The 19805-nt window shown below is 38.0% G+C and overlaps 2 protein-coding genes across 3 annotated transcripts; both read right to left on the bottom strand.

The window, feature by feature from the left end:
• Positions 1 to 879: 879 nt before the first annotated feature.
• LOC133740302 (light-harvesting complex-like protein OHP2, chloroplastic) lies at positions 880 to 2742 on the bottom strand. The gene is made up of 2 exons (XM_062168230.1): positions 2107 to 2742; positions 880 to 1201 (listed from the first exon to the last, which is right to left on the bottom strand). Exons 1-2 carry the CDS (start codon positions 2547 to 2549, stop codon positions 1087 to 1089), a joined length of 558 nt encoding a protein of 185 aa, XP_062024214.1. The 5' UTR covers positions 2550 to 2742; the 3' UTR covers positions 880 to 1086.
• A 6357-nt stretch (positions 2743 to 9099) lies between these two features.
• Positions 9100 to 14311, bottom strand: LOC133738733 (uncharacterized). Of its 2 annotated transcripts, none has more exons than XM_062166321.1 (3): positions 14151 to 14311; positions 12991 to 13613; positions 9100 to 9495 (listed from the first exon to the last, which is right to left on the bottom strand). In XM_062166321.1, exons 2-3 carry the CDS (start codon positions 13530 to 13532, stop codon positions 9426 to 9428), a joined length of 612 nt encoding a protein of 203 aa, XP_062022305.1. In that variant the 5' UTR covers positions 13533 to 13613; positions 14151 to 14311; the 3' UTR covers positions 9100 to 9425. The 2 variants fall into 2 exon arrangements, with proteins under 2 accessions (XP_062022305.1, XP_062022306.1); XM_062166322.1 differs by having other exon boundaries at positions 12991 to 13610; positions 14151 to 14308.
• Between the last annotated feature and the right edge of the window lie 5494 nt (positions 14312 to 19805).

Below are 19805 nucleotides of genomic sequence, written 5' to 3'. Positions count from 1 at the left end.
CTCTGACTTGCAAAGATTGCAAAAATGTTTTCTGAGATTCTTCATCACTAGAGCCTGTTAGTTGTTCTTGTTATCTCACGACAAGTCCCTAACTTGTTCATTGTTACCCGTTTCCAATTCTTTACTTGCATGAGACGGGAGGGAGAGAACTTCCACTTTTGGGGTGAATCACTGATTTAATAACTTGTTCTCACTTTTGTGCTTTTTTCAATGCTTTTAAGGAAGGGGCTTCATTTCTGGGCAATTATCAGATCCGATGAAATGAATTGCATCTGTGGTGAGTATTATACAAGTAGATCGAAACAGCCTTCCTGTGCTTCGGGTTTAACTTTTGGAGTTATGAATCCTGAACTTTGAGATGGAAGCTTAAATTTGTCGTGACTATTCTTGAGGACATCTCTTGGCCTTAACAACTTGTATGTAACAAAGCATACACACTCCAAACTAAACAGAATATGCTAGGGAGTATAAGAACTTTTTTTAATTCCTGTGACATCTTAAAACCCTTCAACCGGGCTCGTTTGTAATTGTAATTTAGATTCACATTCCAATCCCAACACAGAAGTGAAAAGAAAGTTTCTTATCAACAGGTATTCACATCAAATAGTCAATCCAACAAGTTGGTTTAGCAACTTAGCACTCGTTTGATAACATTTTCGTTCTTTATTTTGAGACTTTTTTCTTTTTTCTTTTCAGTTGAAGATTGAGAGGGAAATAGATGAGGAAAGTTGGATGGGAGAATGGGAGAGGATACAAGTGAAGGAGATCAGATAGTTTAGTCTTGTGGATTCTACTTCCACTCTTCATCTATCTCATCTCCCTCTTTCTTCCCATATATTTTTCCTCTCTTTAACTAAAAGATCAAAACAAAACCAAAAATGTTATCAAACGAGCGCCGAAGAACTTCTTCTATACTTGAAATCATGGTAAACAATATAGTAAAAATACAGCTTATGATAGTTATGTATTTCTCGTAAATGGAATTTAAACAAATTACTCAATGAAGTTGCAAGTGAAACACGAACACATCTACAACAGCTCCAGCAACAAGAAAGTATTGATGGCTCTTAACATCAAGCCAGTGCATCATTCCAGATCTACTATCCCAAAATTGGAGAGAAGGATCTTTACTTGATCAACAAAGTCTGAGCCAGTTGCATACTCTGTTAGCATTCCAACAGCAAAACCAAACATCGCCCATCTGTAAAGCCAAAGTCCCAAATCCAGGAAAAAAAAAGATCCCAAATCAAGAAACCAAATTATGTCAGACGCGTACATAGACTCATATATAACTTAAGTTCTTATTCAAAAGAAATTTGACTGAAAAAATAGTCAAAAATAAGCCAAATACTAAGGAAATTGAGTTCCAAGTGAGGCAAAGCAAGTTGGATGCGGAAGTTCCTTAGGAATGTTGAGCAGGTACTTCACTATTGAAGTGTAGGCTCTTTGGCTTATGATATCGAAAAAAATAACCGACAGACTGCTGGTAAGTCAAGAAGATATGCAAACCCCTTCGCCAAGTAGAAGAGGGCAAAAAAAAAAAAACCTCCATCTACAATTGGAAATCTTTTCCGTTTCTTTTTGGAAGTGGATTACTCATAAAACACCTATCTACAAATGCCTTGGGTCCTGATGGCTGTTTGATTTACACATCACTTGTTTAATTTCTAGAATGTCTAGTTTCATTTCTAGAATGTATTGAGGTACATACTTCACTGCATCACCTGTATGAATTTCATGGTATGATTTGTCACGAACCAAGTTGTCTACACCATCAATAATATGAGGTGTTTGAGGCAAAAGTGAAACTAATTAAGCTCTCCCTCACAGTTCCTAAACACAGTGACTCAATCCAACATGGGAACCTATTCTAGTTCGAACAATTAGGATACAGTACCCTGAATTGAACAATCAGTTTCTAGTTTCATGTTCATCACCATATGCATCTATATTTCCTTGGCCCTTTGAAGAACATGGTTACGGGTGTAGCTAAGCAAATTTCTCACCCCTATAAAATTCAGTCTAATTTTAATTGCCTAACATACACAAAATCATAACAAACTAGATAGACCCAGATAACCAGATTTCCAAATTCCAAATCTTTACCTTCCATTGCTAATCTCATTCTTGCCAACAAAGCCAAAGAAAGGACCCTGACTGGCTTCCTCAAGCTTCTTCTGCTTGAAGTAGTCCTGAATCTCCTTAGCCTTCTGCCTCTGAAACTCGAGCGTCACCACATTCTTGTCCTCCACCATCGTCAGCCCGGAAACCGGAGCGGCCGGCTGAGGCTGCGGCGGCGAAGGAGACTTAGAGGGAGGTGTTGGGGGTTTGAGAGTAGGTGGAGAGGGTTCTCTAACTGAAGGAGCAGCAGGTCTTCTTATAGGCCCTTCAGTTTGGGAGCTCCTAATGGTGGTCTTTACATAACAGGGCTTAGTTGAAGAAGAAGACAACATAAGAGAATTACTAGGGGAAGAAGAAGAATATGAACAAGATGGGGATGATGAGCAAGTTGAGATTTTGATGCAGGGGAAGGAAGATGCCACTGACATTTTGTATAATCTGAGTTTTGGGTTTTGTTTTGGAGGATTGTTTTTGGGCTGTGATGTGTGTTATCTATCATCAAACACAAGAAGAAGACGAAGAAGAAGATGATGGTGTTGAAGAGTTCATTGTTTTTGTGGATAAGGTGTGGCCAAGTTTCTAAAGAAGAAAAGAGGATAGTTGTAGTTGTTGTTGTTGTTGGCTAAAAGTCAGTTGGTCTAGTGAAGCGGAGGGCTTACTTGGGCTGGCTTCAGTTTGGCGCCTAACGCCTGCCTTTTCAAGCGTGTCAGACCACCCACACGCACGCCCTCGGTTTTTTCCATGCCCTCTGGTTTTGAACTTGTTTGGTTCGCGAAATGAATAATTTAGAAAAGAAAGCTTTATTTTTTTTTCTGTGCTTGGCATGCTAAACGAAATGAATAATTTTCCTGCATGAAGAAAAAAATATAGGGGGAAAGTAGATCCTCATACGATAGAAGATTCAGAGCATTGACGTGCACTTGCACTAACAAAAATGGACGACTGGATTACATCAACTATATATATTTTTTTATTAAAAAAAGGATTGAGTATAAATATAAAGAGATGGTATAATTTAATAGGTGGTGGGTTACTTGCACTGTCGGTGTATAGAAGAATTTGCCCCCTTCCACACCCTATGAGATTATTTTCCCTCATATTTTCCTTACATTTATTGCACATTAATTTCACCTCAGGAAAAAGTGAACTCCGTTTTAGCGTAATTTTGACCTAATACACTTCTAATATATAACTCGAAACCCGCACAATTAAAAAGCGGGTCGGCCGTGGGTCAGCTCGCCATGACCCATTTAATAAATGGGTCGGCCACGGGTCAACCTGTCAACACGAAGTGAACCCGTATAACCCGATTATGCTATACTTCTTCTTGAAATTTTGGACGTTGGGAATATTTGATCACAGGATTAGACAATTTGGAATATTTTGCTTTATAAATATTGGATTTAATTATTTATGAATAGATATAATTATTTATATTCTTCGTCTTGTGGAGTTTTTAGTGAATTTAATCAATTTATGCATTTTTTTAGTTAAATGGGTCGCATTGTTAACCCTTAAATGGGTCATTTTGTCTAACACGACACTACATATTTGTTAAATGGGTTAAGCGGGTTGGAAACAGGTAACCCGTTTAATAAATAGGTTGGGTTTGGGTTTAAATTTTTGACACAATTATTAAATGGGTTGAGTTTGGGTTTGTATCTTACGACACGACAAATACCTTGATCAGACACGAACCCAACCCGACACGACCCATTGACAGCCCTACAGCCATACTTTTCTTTGTAGAAATGGACTTCTTTGTTTTTTTTTCAAGATTTCTACAAATGAATTTGTTTGAACTAAAAAAGTTCACACTACTCTTAATGACTAAATGATAAGGTATCACCTCTCCTGAACTAATTTTCTATGCAGAGATTACTAATTTTTATCTTGTGTGATTGTAAGTTCGATTGTGTTTTGTGGAGTTAAATGTTGTTACTTTAATTTACCTTATGAGTTGATAAATTATATGCATGCATTGTTTGAGTCATTTTATTTGAGTTTACTCATATGAGCTTATAAAGCTTACCGGGTTTGTTGTTACAACTCGGTGCACTATTCCATGGTGTAGGAGTTTTTCCTGCAGGTCAGGGTAACCGGGATGGAGGCTGCAGCTTGTTGTTGCAACAATATTAGGTTTAGAACATATTTTGTTTATTTTATTTACGGCTGTTTGTAGTATGCTTTTGGTGAGCGTTTACATTTACTTTGATGCTTTCGAGCTTATGTAAACAAGTGGTGATGTAATAAGTGACTCTAGAGAACGAATCAGTATTGACATTTGTGGGCTTGGTTGTTTTATTGTTTAGATTAAATTGAAAAAGTTTCTATGTATTTCTGGGCATAAGATTGAGTTATCGTGTTTCGGATTTTGAATTTTGAATTTTGAATTTCTTTATCCAAAATTTGGGCCGTGACATGAACCTAAAAATTATCCCTTTTTTTTTTTTTCAAGATTTCTTCAAATGAATTTGTTGAACTAAAAAAGTTCACACTACTCTTAATGACTAAATGATAAAATTTCTTCCTCTATGAATTTCTTCTTCCTACTCTCTTCAAATTTCAAAATCAGTTTATTTTCTTCTTCCTACCCTTAGGTTTAATTTATTTTCTAGATTTCCTGTATAGGCATAGAGTCTTCCTCATCAGAAACTCGTTCGTCGAGACTTAACTCTTAATCTAGCGATCATTAGGTTGGAGGGATTCTGATGGAATAGGTGATTTGAGTCAGATTGCAGAAGCAAGAGCAAGATTTTACTAAAATACTTCGATTCCGTGGTGATGGGGTAGTGAAGACTGAAGACAACGGTGGATCGAGTTTGTTGTGGGCTTTGGATTGTGGATGTGATGGTGATGATAGGTGGACGATGGTGATGGGCAGAAGGTTGGAGAAATAAACCCTTAATTATTATTTTCTTAGTATATATTAGAATAAATTAGCCAAATGGTATCATATGAAATGCTATGATATGATCAAATGGTACTACACTTTAACTAAAACGCATATGCAAATGATAAATAGTCATCTCAAAACTTGTGACTCGATTTGGACATAAAGGAAAAACTTCATAATTATAGAAAATAAAAAATCAATAAATTTGCTAATTGCACAAACTGTAGCCAAATGACACTAATCCGTAACCAAAAAGCAACATGTCGAAAACCTAGAGAGAGCCGCCTCTGCAGTCGCCAACGAAATCCGATCCTCGTCCGGCGGCACGCCCTCCTGGCGTCGTCGTCGGACGGGTTATAGTGGACCCAGTGTCCGGATGTGGATGTTCCTTGAATAATCCCAATCGAAGGGAAGGCTGCATGGTGTTGGTGATGTTGTCCAGATCGCGGGGAGGCTCCGTCCGGTTCGCGTGCAGACGGTGGGACGATGGCTGGTGGGTTTTGATCTCCCCAAGATTGGAGTGCAGACGGGGGGAGGGGAGGTTGGCTGGTGGCGACGAGTCAGTGGCGGCGAGATGGGGATCTGAAGTGCTGCGATCAGATTGGATTGTTCCGATCTGGTTTGGGCATGCTTCGATCTTGTTGGAGCCGTTGTGTGGCAAGGGGTGGAGAGGGTTGGGAGGGGAGATGATTCTTGCCGGCGTGATGGGGTTGAAGGACGGACGGAGGGATGGTCGGCGCCTGCTCGGTGCGACGGGTCTGTCGCCGTTGGTGGGACGACGGGGTCTCTGCATGCGAGATGGCGGCATGGTGACACGAACAGCCTATGCTCTCGGAATTATGCTTGGGTTTGGGCCCACTGTTTGGGTCCGGCCCAAGTTGTTTTATGTTTATTTTTTACAATTTTATTTGTTTACGTTATCTAGGTTGGATGTGTTTTGGGTGGATCGGGTTTGCCAGGGTGGCGGGTTTGGCTGTTACTATTGTTTTAGGGTTTGGTTTTATTTTTGTTGGTAATACGACACTACTAACGGTGTGGCAGAGACAATCTTCTCTGTCGCGGTCTCGGGGATCATTCCTGTTCTGGAGTTGGGTCAGCAGCGGTGGCAAACAGTCTGGCTAGACCATCACCCTTGGCCTTCTAGTGGGTCCTTCCTATATGAGATCGGGTCGGAGGCGATGGCGTTTTGGAGCAGTGGCGGATGGATGGTGTCGACAATAGGGTGGTGATGGTGTTGGATGTCTTTAGTCCCAGGTTTGAAAGTCCGGCAATCCTTTTGGTCGAGTTTAGGTCACAATGAGTGTTGGTTTGGTCGATCAAAAGCTGGTCATGAGGACTTTGGTTGGTGAGTTAGTGTCGACACAAGTGAGTTGTTTAGCTTTAGAGTTCTTACTGGCTGGACGAGAGGTGCGATGTCAAGGATTTACTACTCCTGCGCTTTTTGTCTTTGTCATACAGTTGTAGTGCCAGTTTAGAGTCAGTATATAGAGTTCCCAGTGGGAAGTCTAGTGGCCATTTCTGCGTAAGAGATGTCGCCCAAAACTCGTTGTAAGCAGTTCATTATTAATGAAGTTCTTATTTGATCAAAAAAAAAAAAAAGCAACATGTCAAACTATTTCATAATGAATTCATAAGTAGGCATCTCAAAACTCGTGTATCTAATCATTAAAAATTGACTTTACTTACACACCCGATAGTTTGACCCCTCCTAACTAATTCCTTCATTCAAAATTTCAAACAGTTTGGATGCTTCCAAACAATTCCATTTCTGAATGTAGGATTAATTGCAACCCTTTTTGCAAAGAAAAATCTGGCCAACCGAGATATGATTTCTCCCAAACTACTTGAACCAACGAATTGTCGCACCCACCTTTACTCATCGTTTAGCTTAATGTAAGACTCATTATCAAACGCATTTCAATCAACAATTATGCATGCTCTTCTTCTCGAAGGCCAAGTTTTCTACCTTCCATTTCTCAAGTAATCTCATGAGGTATAATTTACTACCCTCTGAGTTCTGATATTAATCAACCAGTTTAAAAGATTAACATGAATTTTAAGACTTTGACCATCCCATCTTGAAGGTTTCAACTGTAATTTAAAATTAGGAAAAATTTCAGTGTACTATCCTATACTTTGCACTCAACATCATGTTAGTCCCTCCCTTTTCAATTTCATCAGCAATACCCTTGCACTCTCAATTTCAATCAACTGTGTCCAAATTTTACTGTGCCGTCCAAATTAGCCGTTAAATATTGATCTGGCAATGACCATTGACCAACTGATTAAATTAATTAGGCCCACTTTAAGGGCTAAATTTGTCATTTCACACCAATTTCCTACAAAAAAAAATATATAATCGAAGGACCCCAAATTTTGGAAGAAGACGACGACTTGTCGAAGATGGAAGAATGTTCAGAGGAAATACGGAGTCCACGAGTGACTCTGGTCTCAGTCGCCAGCTACTCAGAGCTCCATTCCTCCATCTCCACCCACCTCCTCTCCCTCGACCCTCATATCAACACCTTGGCCTTGTCGGAGCTCTCCAAGGTCGTTCTCCTCTTACCTCGCCTCAAGCCCAATCCCAGCGACTCCTCCTCCGATGCCGCTTCTCCCGCTGAAACATTGAAGCCCCCCATTGGCTTCCCAAGCACCGGACCAAAGTCCCCGCTGTCGCCGCTTACCTCATCTTCTCAAATCGGGTCTCCAACCATCCGGCCCAGTGGCTCGAGCTCTGCTTTGAAATAAACAATCTCCAAGGACTCATCCGCAGCCAGAGCATCAAATTGGTCCTCCTCCTCGTCCATTCCAACTCTACCGGTTTGTAAAAACTCAAATCTCCCTGATTTATGCAAAGATTGCAATTTTATTGTAGATTGATTTAATTCAATTCATTGTTTGATACGATTTATTGAGATAAAAGCTCAAGTCTGACAGTCTGGAATTGAGATTAAAGACAAAAAGGAAGGTGCGAAATTCATATTTGTAGTTTGATTCATTATTTCATTCATTATTGGTAGGAAGAGTAGGGAGGGACAGGAGGAAGCTTTTATTTTCCAAAAGCTCGATTTGGAGACTATGAGTGTTGAAAGAGATCTGTCTCTCTTTACCCAACTGTATCGCTTTCCATATTCGTCAATGGGTTTGTGGGAGGCTTTTATCAATTGGCTCCGTAGATCTCTGTCTCTAATCTCTATCTTGCTCTCTTTCTTAATTCAATTTGAAGCTTTCTGGTTCTAGGTTTTGGGATTTTGTTGTATGATTTTCTCATCTTCTTACGAATGCAGGATTTGTTTTGGTTTGTGTTTTGGGATTGAAAGCAACAGACTTTAGAATTTGGCTGATGCAGAGCGACTTGGACAAGCTGCAATTTGCAATCTAGTTCGGTTCATAGAAATGACAAATTTAGCCCTTTAAGTGGGCCCAGTTAATCAATTGGTCATTGCCAGGTCAACATTTAACGGCTGATTTGAACGGCACAATAAAATTTGAACATGGTTGATTGAAATTGAGAGTGCAGGGGTGTTACTGATGATAAAAACACCGTTACACAACCAACAGACTTCAAGTTTATATGCTATTCTAGCATGCTAGTCAAGCCACCACAAGTCAATCCTCTATATGAATTTCTGATTTGTTTTTCCTTTTTCTTCCCAGAGCTTATACATGAACATCATCATCATCATCATCTATTGGATATTGCTTTCTTTATAAAAAATAAAAATAAAAATAAAAATACACCAACAAACAAAACAAACAAACACATTTTATTGAAACAAAACAGAAGAGGTACAATAAGGGGAAGGGGGACAAGAGGTCCACAAAATAGGAGCCAAACTGCAAAGAGCTCCGGCCAAAACAAACAAATAACAACACATTGCATAAACAAACAAAGACATTTAGCACCCTTTTTCAAAATAATATCAGTGCTTTAGATTATGGGGCATAGCATCAGTAAGGGACTATGGGCCATTTGTAGATTTTACTATAATGACCCCAAGACTCCACCGGAAACTCACATTTCATCCATGTTTCAAAGATTTTAGGATAAGAGAAATGAATAAAAAATTCATTAAACCAAATTATGAGAAGAAAAGAAACACATTAATTACGATAAATAATGAACAATGGAGTCACACAGAGAATAATAAACAAAACAACCCCAAACCTGGAGTGACAAAATTGAAACCCAAAGCAAACCCGATATAGACAGAACTATTCAGTGTGATGAGCATAGCCGGAAAAATACTCCTTGCTATGGTGGTATTCCGCATCAACTCAAAAACCGCTTTTCTCCTTCCAGAAATAAGTAATCAACCGGAAAAGCACTGTTAGCAGTATGTTACCTGATGCATTGTTGCATCTAAAGAGCAGTCCAAGCCTAAATCATCACCAGGTACAAGCCAATCTACATAACCACACATGAACAACTTCTTTCATTCCCATTGTTGAATTCATCATCTGATCCATCCGCTTCACTGCCAATTGGATGATAATTCCAGTCAGAAAAAATGTATAAAAAAGTGAAAAACAAATACAAAATGAAAGATAAAAAAACATATACTACTTGTTGATCATAGGCTGCAAGAGAAACATCCTAGAAAGAACATAGAACATATGGAATGTAAAACTTAAGCTCTCAACATATCAGACAGGTATGGTAAAAAGATTTTTCCACAAGTATAATTAAGAGCAGATTGATCATAGCCAATCCTCTCGCCAGTTGTTTCTTTCTCTTTCGTTACCTCAGCAGTTGATTGATGGTTGTTTACTTTTATTAACAGATATCGGAAGGAGGTCCTGAATTATATATGCACAAAGGTCATGGCTTTTATAGGAAACATAAAATTTTATCAAATTAAACAAAAGATGAATAACAGGAAATGGATTGACAAGATGTCCATCAAAGGTGAGCAGAAAATGAAAAAAGAAAAAGAAAAAAGTAAACACATTAGCAATCAGTTGTAGCTCCCAACCAATCAAATATGGATTAGTCAAAAAGGAACATCCATATTAGCATTGCAGCCCATAGAGTTTATTAAAAAAAAAATATACCGAATTCCCATATATTATGCCACTTCCTCCACCTTGACTTCAAATTGAAGGAAGGCATAATTATTATTTTTTGGATCATGTACTTTACCCCCTTTAGTATTTGATCTGTGTTTGTAACTTACCCCAACTGGCCCCTGCATTTATATCTGTTAAACTAAGTGGTCCTTGCTGTCAAGTAACTAGGGGTGGGCGCGGTGCGGTTCGGTTTGGTTTGAGGCCCAAACTGCAACCAAACCGCTTTTTTCGGTTGGCATATATATCAAACCGCAACCGCATTACAAAAGGGCTGAACCGATTATTTCGGTTACACCATTTTTCGGTGTGGTGCGGGTCGGTTTCGGTTTGGAGCGATTTATTAATTTCAACTAGAAAGAGAGGGCCAAAATCAGGCTTATTTTTACCTAACAATTTCAATAAGGCATAAATAAATTTTGAATGCATTTAGAGTCCACACAAATCGGCAATTATCACCCAAATATCAAGCAACATGCAGAAAGACCATAGCAACTTATTACACACACACACACACACACATCGGGTCGGTAACCGCATTTTCGGTACAAAATGCCTACCCCTACAAGTAACTGTTTACTTGTACATGTGAGAGTACACCTTAAAATGCAACAAAATTGGCAGAAGAGAAAAAAGACAAGAACAAAATTGGCAAAAAGGGACAACCCCCACCTAAACAACTAATTGCCACTAAACAGAAATAAACACAGAACCAATTGGCTAAAATGGTAAAACACAAGGACCATTAAGGTAACTATCCCTTCTTTTTACCAGACAATCCCAAAAGCATAAGCTGTTACGGAACCTTATATCTCAAACCAACACCCTCCCTCATGTGCAACCCCATCCTGCAGATGGAGAGGAAGCCAAAAGCAAGCAAATTCACAAGCAGGTAGGGAGTGGGGGATTGGAGGTTATGATCCCAAAAAAATATGCAACTAGAGCTATATACCATGATAGACAACCACTACAAGTCAACAGCTTGACTTGCTGGGAAAAAAAATAACTAAAATTTATATGTCAAACTCACACAAATTCCATGCAAGCAAATCAATCAATCAAGAGGGCTACATTGCATATCTATAAAGAACAAAACATTCCCATTAACCACAAGAACCTAGTAACAACCATCAAGAATACACTTTCTTGGCAAAACTCGATCCTCCAAACACTTGAAGCATCCTAATCAAAAGTTAAAAATGGGAAGACAACAAGCACAGGGTCTTTCTTTTGAACGACTCACTAGTATTAACTTACAGTCCACAACCAGGACCTCTACTTCATTAGCTACACTAAGATTCCAAACATCCATGCTTTAGAGAGGGCAGCAGAATTTCAGAAAAAAAAAATTGAAAAAGGAAGTTACAAGTAAAAGTTCCATAAGTATGACGTGCAAAATTGGGGACGGACGTTAAGATATACAAGAAATCTGAAAATTATTAACTATCTGTATTACTGAATATTTGTGTAACAGAGTGAGAAGGTGAAAAGGAAGCAAGAGAAAGAAAAGTAAAACACAGAAGGAAACAAAGATAGGAAAGAAGATTCACCAAACCATATCTTAGCCCGTAACCAAATTTATCACCACTCACTATAACGAATTTAGACAACAAATAGAATGAAGAAAAACCCTGAAAGTTATATTCCCAAGGAGAGAACATCTCGCTATTACTTGTGATCCCCACCAATTAGATTGCATATCATACACACTTGTTCTAAGAAGGGATCGTCCACAATAATTTCCTAACAAAGCTATATTCTTTCTAAACATGTTTCCAGTGGAAAACCCCTTTTATCCCGGACTAGGTCCCAAATAAGTAGATGATCACTTCCGCTTGTCAATCCCCCGATACCAAAACCTCTCACAAATTTCTCTATATTGTCACCCAACTCAGCTTGCCAAAACTTAAAGTGAAATAGGTGGTAATACTAATCAAAACCAATTGAACCAAATTCCACCCGATAAGCACATCTCTTCCAGAAATCAAATCTTTTTGTCACTTTTTCCACCATTCTTTCACAAGAATTTATTCCTATATCATTTGTCAATAGACAGGGCCGATAGGCAGATAGTCCCTGACAAGAGAAGACTTAAAAGAATACTGTGGAGGTACCTATTTCTTCTTGCTAGTGATCTGCAGTCTTTACTACCTCAATCCAGCATCATCATCAAAGAATAGGACAGCAAACGAAAGTAATGACAAATTGGAATTGGAAGGAAGAGGAGTGGGGGATTGCATTAGAGTTATTATTCTCAGGAATCAGAATAAGAATCAAAACCAATATGATTACTAAAATGCCCTTGTATCATATGTTATAGTTTTTTTCATCGGTACTTACTACAAGACAAGAATAGAGTACACTATTTCAATGCAAAAAATTGTCCTGCTAACAATAAGGCTACTAAGTAGTAAACGCCATGAGTGTAAACTATATAGTTTATGCTTTCTTAATCATTTTGCATAGAATAATAAAACAGGCAGTATCAGTAATCTAGTACAAGCATCAACAACCAATTGTTAAACTAGAGTTTTATTAAATTATCCTTAATTACTTTTCTAGTATTCCCTGATGATTTATCCCTACCACTACAAATCACAGCCCTCCTTGTTTCATGCTCCTTAAAGGCCTCTCTGAACCTTGGCATTTGGATAACGATAAATCACATAAATATATGTCATCACAAAAATAAAATATTCAACACCAGACCTATCAAAGTACATTAAGAGAAAGTCAACAGCACTAGTGAGAAAACACCCAACTACAACTAGAAGCCACAAAGGAGGCAAGTTTCTGGAGAGCATGCCACTGTCATTACATGGTTGTTCTTATTGCGCTTAATGCCTAAATCAAGCAAATTTTAAGATCATTGTGCCTTATAGTAGTTAATGAAAAATATCAATCACCTGGGTTCAAATTCTCTGATATCAACGAGCTCACTCCCACAAGTATCAGTCCACTGCACTTTTCTCCTTTCTGCATTGCCTGGAATGTGACTATTTGTTTCATGTTCATTAGAACTCTGGACAGGAACTGGTATGCTTTTTGATGGCTTCTTCAAGCTACTTTTGAGAGCAAGTTTTCTTGCAGTATGAAACTCCTCAGGGGTAGCAGTATGATCCTCGCCTTTATCAGAAGCAACAGACTCGTGCAAGACATCCTGCTGTTGGGCAGGGCCCACTTTAAGAGGAGAGGGAGTGTCAAGCCCGGCGGAAGCGCGACCAAAGCAGACAAAGGAGGCGCAACCGCGGGAAAGTCGGTTCTTCGTGGAAGCCAGCTGGAGGTGAGAGTCAGATTCTTGGTCCACCAACTGGTACTGATTCCACGGCGAAACTCTCATGGGTTTATCGTCGTCGTCCTTGTGACCCAAGAGTAGAAGGGCCAAACCTTTGCTATACCCAGAAGCTGAAGACGAGAAGAACCCTCCTCCTTCTACTGCAAATAACATCAGTTCTGCTCATCTGTGCACCAACATGAGTTTTCTATCGAGTTGACCACTCTCCTAAGAAGAACCAGCTCTTCCACCCTACTATCATTCACAACAACTCACCATCAGACTAGTACTAAAAATACTTACCAGATTCACCGAATATAGCGAAAGCTAATATTAACTCAAATTAGATACAACACGTTCAACAAAACAGTATTTCAATTTACATGGAAGTAGAAAATTTACAAACACACAAAACCACATGCATATAGAGCTAAGGAAAATCAACAATCACATAACTCACTACAGCTCCTAGTCAGTGAACATTAAGTAACTAATTTCCACTCGGTAAATAAACCAACAGTAAATTTAGTATATATGTAAAAACAGTGCTGTTTGAATTCATTGAAATTTCAAAAGGGAAAGAAAAGCAAGCGTGGACCTAAATCAACTTGCTTTCACACTAGAACTTGCTAAAAACGCTCAATTTGTGCGAAAAAAGGAAGCGCAGAAAGGATCAAATCAAGTTGGGAATCTGCAACTAGTTTTTCCTTTTTTTTTTTTTTTTTTTTTTCAAAAAGAAGCACTAAATTCTTTTCCTTTTGTAGCATTAAGGGGAAAATCAGATCAAAATACCTGAGAGGAGTTGGAGAAGTAGGCAAGTAGAGATCTCCGGGAAGAAGAATCGGCGGCTGGGGCTTGTTCGATGATGAGGGGCTCGGATTTTTTTTTGATTCGGACAGAAAGAAAGAAGAAGAGAGAAAAATAAAAATGGAAAAGGAAAAAGAAAAAGGATGGGGCTTACTTTTATGGTTGGTATTATTTAAAGGTTAGATAGGGATGGTGACTCCCAGGAACCATGATAGCGATGGGTCCTCACCTCTATAACTCTATAGCTATATTCATTTTATTTCTATATATTTTCTCTTTTGTCTTTTGAGAAACTGACACTCATTAATTAATTCCAAGTAGAATTCTCTTTTAGAAGTTGCGATTTGTCAAACGAAAAACACATTATGTGTCTTCGTCAAAGTAACTGACAAAGTGGAAATCAAGGAATTGCAATCACAGCTCAATCAGCATTTAATATTATTATTGTAAATTGATATTTCATTTACAATTCTATCCCTATATAAAGCGCGACTATGAAATGAAATGAGTGGGACCAATTCTCATTTACTTTTACACAATTATAATATTAAAATAAAATTCGTTGGAACAAAACTCCGAACGAAGACAATAATATCACCCGCAATTTAAGACACTCCTAACAATGAAATTTATTAAGAACAAGTGGATCAACTTGAAGGGTGAAAAAAACCTCTCTAAAACTTCGATCGCTTGGGGCTAAGGTTTGAAGAAATTTTTGAGGCCGGCGCTAGTCGCCTCGCCGATGAGGGGGTGCTATCGAATGGGTGATGCGATTGAGCCATTAACATGTGAATTTTTTGGCCTCTGGGTATTAACATGTTGGTTTTGGCGTCCTTTTTTCGGATCATACTCTGTGATCAGATGGCCATTGATCCCGATTCAAGAGACGTGTTGACGGCGCTGGGTGGCGTGAACGGCATCGAGTTTTGCCAACAGCTTGGTGTGAGGGGATATATATAAGGCTTCATGGTGGGGTATGGCTGGCATTTTTCCAGTGGTGTCTTCACAAGGTCTCATGGTGGCAACAATCCCTTGTGGCTACTGATTCGCTTGAGGCAGGCAGTGGTTTCGGTTGCGTAAAGTCAGTGGCGACAGACCAGCTTGGGGTAGGGTGGCATTTCTACTCAGGGGAGGTGAAGGAAAACTAGGCTGGGTTAGTTTGTTGGGCCTAGGGTTTCTGACTTTCCTTGGGCTTTTTAGGCATCAAATTAGTTGGATTTTTTCTTTCTAGTCGTTCTCTTTTTGTAGGGAATTCTATGTTAGTAGCTTAGTCTATTTTTAATAATTCTCTATTATTTTAGGGAGCTATACACTTTTATGTGATTTTAGCGAATCTTCTGAAGTACTACCGATAGAAGAGACCTGTTTTTCAATGTATCCAATGTCTAATGAGTGGACCTAGTTCTATGTACCACTGCGGGTATTAATACATCTTCTTGTCTATCTATAAATGGCAGCGGAAGGGTATGTAATGACCATTATGGCTTACGATGAATATATTGCCGCCCTTGTAGGTTTTATTCAAAAAAAAAAAAAAACAATGAAAGTTACTATAATAACTATCTTACACTCGCTATTTCAAAATCAAAATAAGTTGGCCGGAACTGCTCAAGTTGGTTGTGGGATAGAACTCAAGACTAGAAAGACTGCTCTCTCCACCCATCGAGAGTGAAGACCGCCATCAAGATTAACAGTCGCTAGATTATTCATAACCACATATTTCAAATGCAAATGGGTGACATATTTTGTTCTTTGGTTAGTTAATAATATTTCCTTACTGCAGTAAGGCAAGAAGCTTCACCGTATAAAGGCATAATGAGTCAAGAATCATTCCCATATAATGCATAAAAATTGCTAGTTTTCTCATATTTTTCCTTTATCCAATTAAGGACTGTCACTGATTTTACTTCATCACCACTTGATGCATCAGGTTTTTGTCAAGTTAACAAGTTGAGGTTTCCATTCTGATGCATTCCTACAACTTTGATTCCAAAACATTTTTCCCATATGAACAATGAATTTTAGTCTTCTACATTTCTGGCAATGAAGCTGACAATACTATCGGTGTCTTCTCATTCTTTTTTTCTTTGTAGGTCAAATTAGTGTTAGGACTTGTAAAAGAAGCTAGGGTTTTTCCTTCCAAAGAACTATTCTTGCAACTTTAATTCCAAACTATTTTTCTTATATGAACCCGCAATTTTAGTTTTTAGCACTTCTGACAATATTGATGGTGACGACACTATCTAGGTCTCTTCGTACAATTTTGCTTTGTAGGTCAAGTCAGCGTTAGGGTGTCCTTCAAGAACAAGCCAAGGTTTTCATTTCAATGCATTATTCTTGCAACTTTGAGTCCAAACTATTTTCCCAAATGAACCCGCAATTTCAGTTTTCTGCACTTCTGGCAATATTGAAGGTGACAACACTATTTAGGTCTCTTTATTCAATTTTCCTTTGTAGGTCAAGTTAGCAGTAAGGTTTCCTTGTAGAACAAGCTAGGTATTCATTCCAAGGAACTATTCTTGTAACTTTGATTCCAAACGATTTTTCCCATATGAACCCTCGATTTTAGTCTTCTGCACTTTTGGCAAAAAAGAACGATAGTCCCAAGGTCTCCTTATGTGACACAAGAAAATTAATGGGTGGTTTGGACAAAGTTCAAGCGTCCTTATTTGGAGTTGGGAAATGATGATGTGCTTAACACATGATAAAATTGTTGGTTTGGATATGTCTAAACCACATATGTGGTGTCCCCTCTTTGTGGATGTGTCTGATATACCCATTGAAAGGGTTGATTCTTCCTCCTTTGTCTTCGGTCCTAGAGTCGGTTCCTTTCTGATATGGGCCAAATTTTGGTTTGTTAATTGAGTGTTAATGCTACTTCACCTTCTGATTTCTTCACAACATCAATGTGATTGTTCTCCTGGTAGCCAAAACAAGCTCAAGGATGTTGTTCATTCTTCAAGATCTACCCTAGTTTATCATATTTTGATTAAGGTTAAACATGGTCATTAATTCTTATAAGAACATTATAAGAGAAGTTAAGTCCAATAGGACGGAAAATATGAGTTCTCCATCTTCTTCCCTATTGTCTGAGCATTGGTCTGCAAGTTGTGTAAGATGATTAGTTCAATTTTTATTTCCTTATTATAAGGATCAAATGTCGATTTGTAAGAGTTCCTTGCTTTGGCAAATGGTCGCAACCGCCTAGTGGCAGTAACGTGTCTGCTCTAGGTAGGCGGCGAGTTCCTTGCTTGGTCAAATGGTCGTTGCCTCCTAGTGGTAGGGTGAAACTTAGTGTCACTGGATGTATTTTCTAGTGGCAACATGATGGGAAAGCTGTGAGTATGGAAATTATGCTATGCTGTAATCAAGGTGCAGATCGAGTTATTTTTCCGTTGTGTCACCGCTGTAAAGCAAATAGAGTCGCCTGTAGAGCGCTCTTTGCTAGATGGTGCGTAATTGAATACAATTGTTTAGTAGAGAGTCATGATATTATTTCAGGGTGTTCTCTAGGTGCCTATTGTAATCCGGGGTTTAGGCTCAATGTCCCCCCCTTGTATTCGACAGTTTCATTAATCAAGGCTTGAGGGCAGCCGCACCAGCCCTTTATTCAAAAAAAAAAAAAAGTGAATTAACTATTGAGCATTAGATGTGCAAGTTGTGTAAGATCATTAGTTCAAGTTTTATTACGTTATTTTAAGGATCAAATGTCGATTTGAAAGAGCTATTAAAGACTATAAGTGAAAGGGTGCGGCTATTGCCACCCTACTAACTACTTTGTTCACCATACCTTCTCTTCTCACCCTACATTTATTTTTTTTATTTATAGTTTACTTTGTTCACCCATTTGCAGTACCCAAAATACCATTTTTCAAGCCACCCTACTAACTATTTTGTTCACCCTACTTTCTTTTCTCACCCCACATTATTTTTTAAATTTCAAACCATATGGTGTTTTTAGACAACACGATTACCTCATTTTCAGGATCCAAGTAGGTGTTTTCAGACTCCATTAGCGTTAACTTGATAAATTTTTAGGCATAAAGCTTGTTACTATAGCATAAGAACAATTGTAGATGATGAAAAAAAATAAAGAGTTAGGGTTTAACGATGAATGAAAATATTAAGAACGTGTTTTAAGAAGAGATTGTCTTTTATTGTAATTTTATATTAAGGTATTTTAGTCTTTTAATAAATCAGAAAGTTGTAGGGTGAACAAAGTAGCTAGTAGGGTGGCAATAGCCTCACCCTAAGTGAAATTGTTCTATAGTGGCTCTTTAGTGGTACTCTTAGGTGCCTCAAAAAATATTAAGATTGTTTCCATATTTTTGCCAATTCTTTCTATAGTGTCTTTTACACTTCCATACATTTGTTTTGCTACTTTTTATAGTGTCTTTTATAGTTTATACAACTGTTCATGACTTCTTTCTATCCTATTTTCAATCAATAAAAATAATTGTCACCGTTCTTTCTTTTACACATGCAATGGCTAGTATATATGCAATACATTAATTTTATTATCTTTTAGGAGTTCAAATATTTATTAAATTAGTAAAGTACATCATATTCCAAAGCCCCACAACCAAGTCCCCAAGAACTTGTTGGTTAGAAGTAAGAACTAAGGTAGATAAATCAAACCAAGAAATCAAAGGCATTCAAAAAATGTGCAAAGAGTGAGCTTTCATTGGACAAGCAATAATTCTGAGAAAAAGTAGGTGTCTAACAGCTGTTTAAAATCTCTAAAAGAGTGTTTTTATTGAGAAGGCCTCAGGCAAGTCATTATTCAAGGGTATCAACAAATTCAAATTGAAAGGGTCGGGACTCCAAAATTCTTATCGACTTATTAGTGGAAGAAGTATACTTCTTTAGAGAATCAAATAGTATGAGATATCAAAGATTTGTTTCATTGTTGTCAATCACTACAATTCACGCATATCTAGAGACAAGAAAATTTTGTTAATTACTAGCGCCATTGACGGCATAAGACACATAGTGCGAATGCTTATTTGGATTCGAGCTTTATCTGTGTCTACTTATCATGTCGTTTTATTTCATAATTTAGATTAGGGTTAGATTAGGGTGGCTCTTTGTAGTCTTTTATTTTTCTTTTATAATAAAAAGAAAGGCTAACAAGAGCTAACAGAACGGTGACACAAATAACCTAACACTCCCATCGTGAAAAGTTGATTATACAAAACGAACACTTGAAGATCAAGTTGACCCGTCACTGAACGGACCAGATGATCGGATGGTGCCAACGTTAGAAAATGGCTATAAGTTGTAAAAACGGATCCGGCTCCTCTAAAGTTACATAGTGTGAAGTTACGTGAATTTCATAAAATCACAATCCTTCGTTTAATCTAACGGATAGAACAGTGGCCACCTAAATCAATACATATCTAAAAAGGATTTTTATTTTATTTTTTCCTACAAACTGAAGTTAATAGTCACAGCCAAAAATAATAATAACTGACGTTAACTTCGGTTATTGTTTCAGACTCTTGCATCTCATAACTCTTTAGTTTTGTTCTTCATGGTACTTGCACCAGCAAGGATAAATCAAACAAAATTTTTACATTTAGTTCATTCGCAATTGTCATACATAAGCATATCAATTATTAAACATAGATCAAGTTGAGG

This window comes from Rosa rugosa, chromosome 3 (genome assembly GCF_958449725.1).
Source record: "Rosa rugosa chromosome 3, drRosRugo1.1, whole genome shotgun sequence".
In the NCBI taxonomy this organism is placed as follows: domain Eukaryota; kingdom Viridiplantae; phylum Streptophyta; class Magnoliopsida; order Rosales; family Rosaceae; genus Rosa; species Rosa rugosa.
Note: the sequence above shows the minus strand (reverse complement) of the source record. Positions and strands in the feature narration are given on the sequence as shown.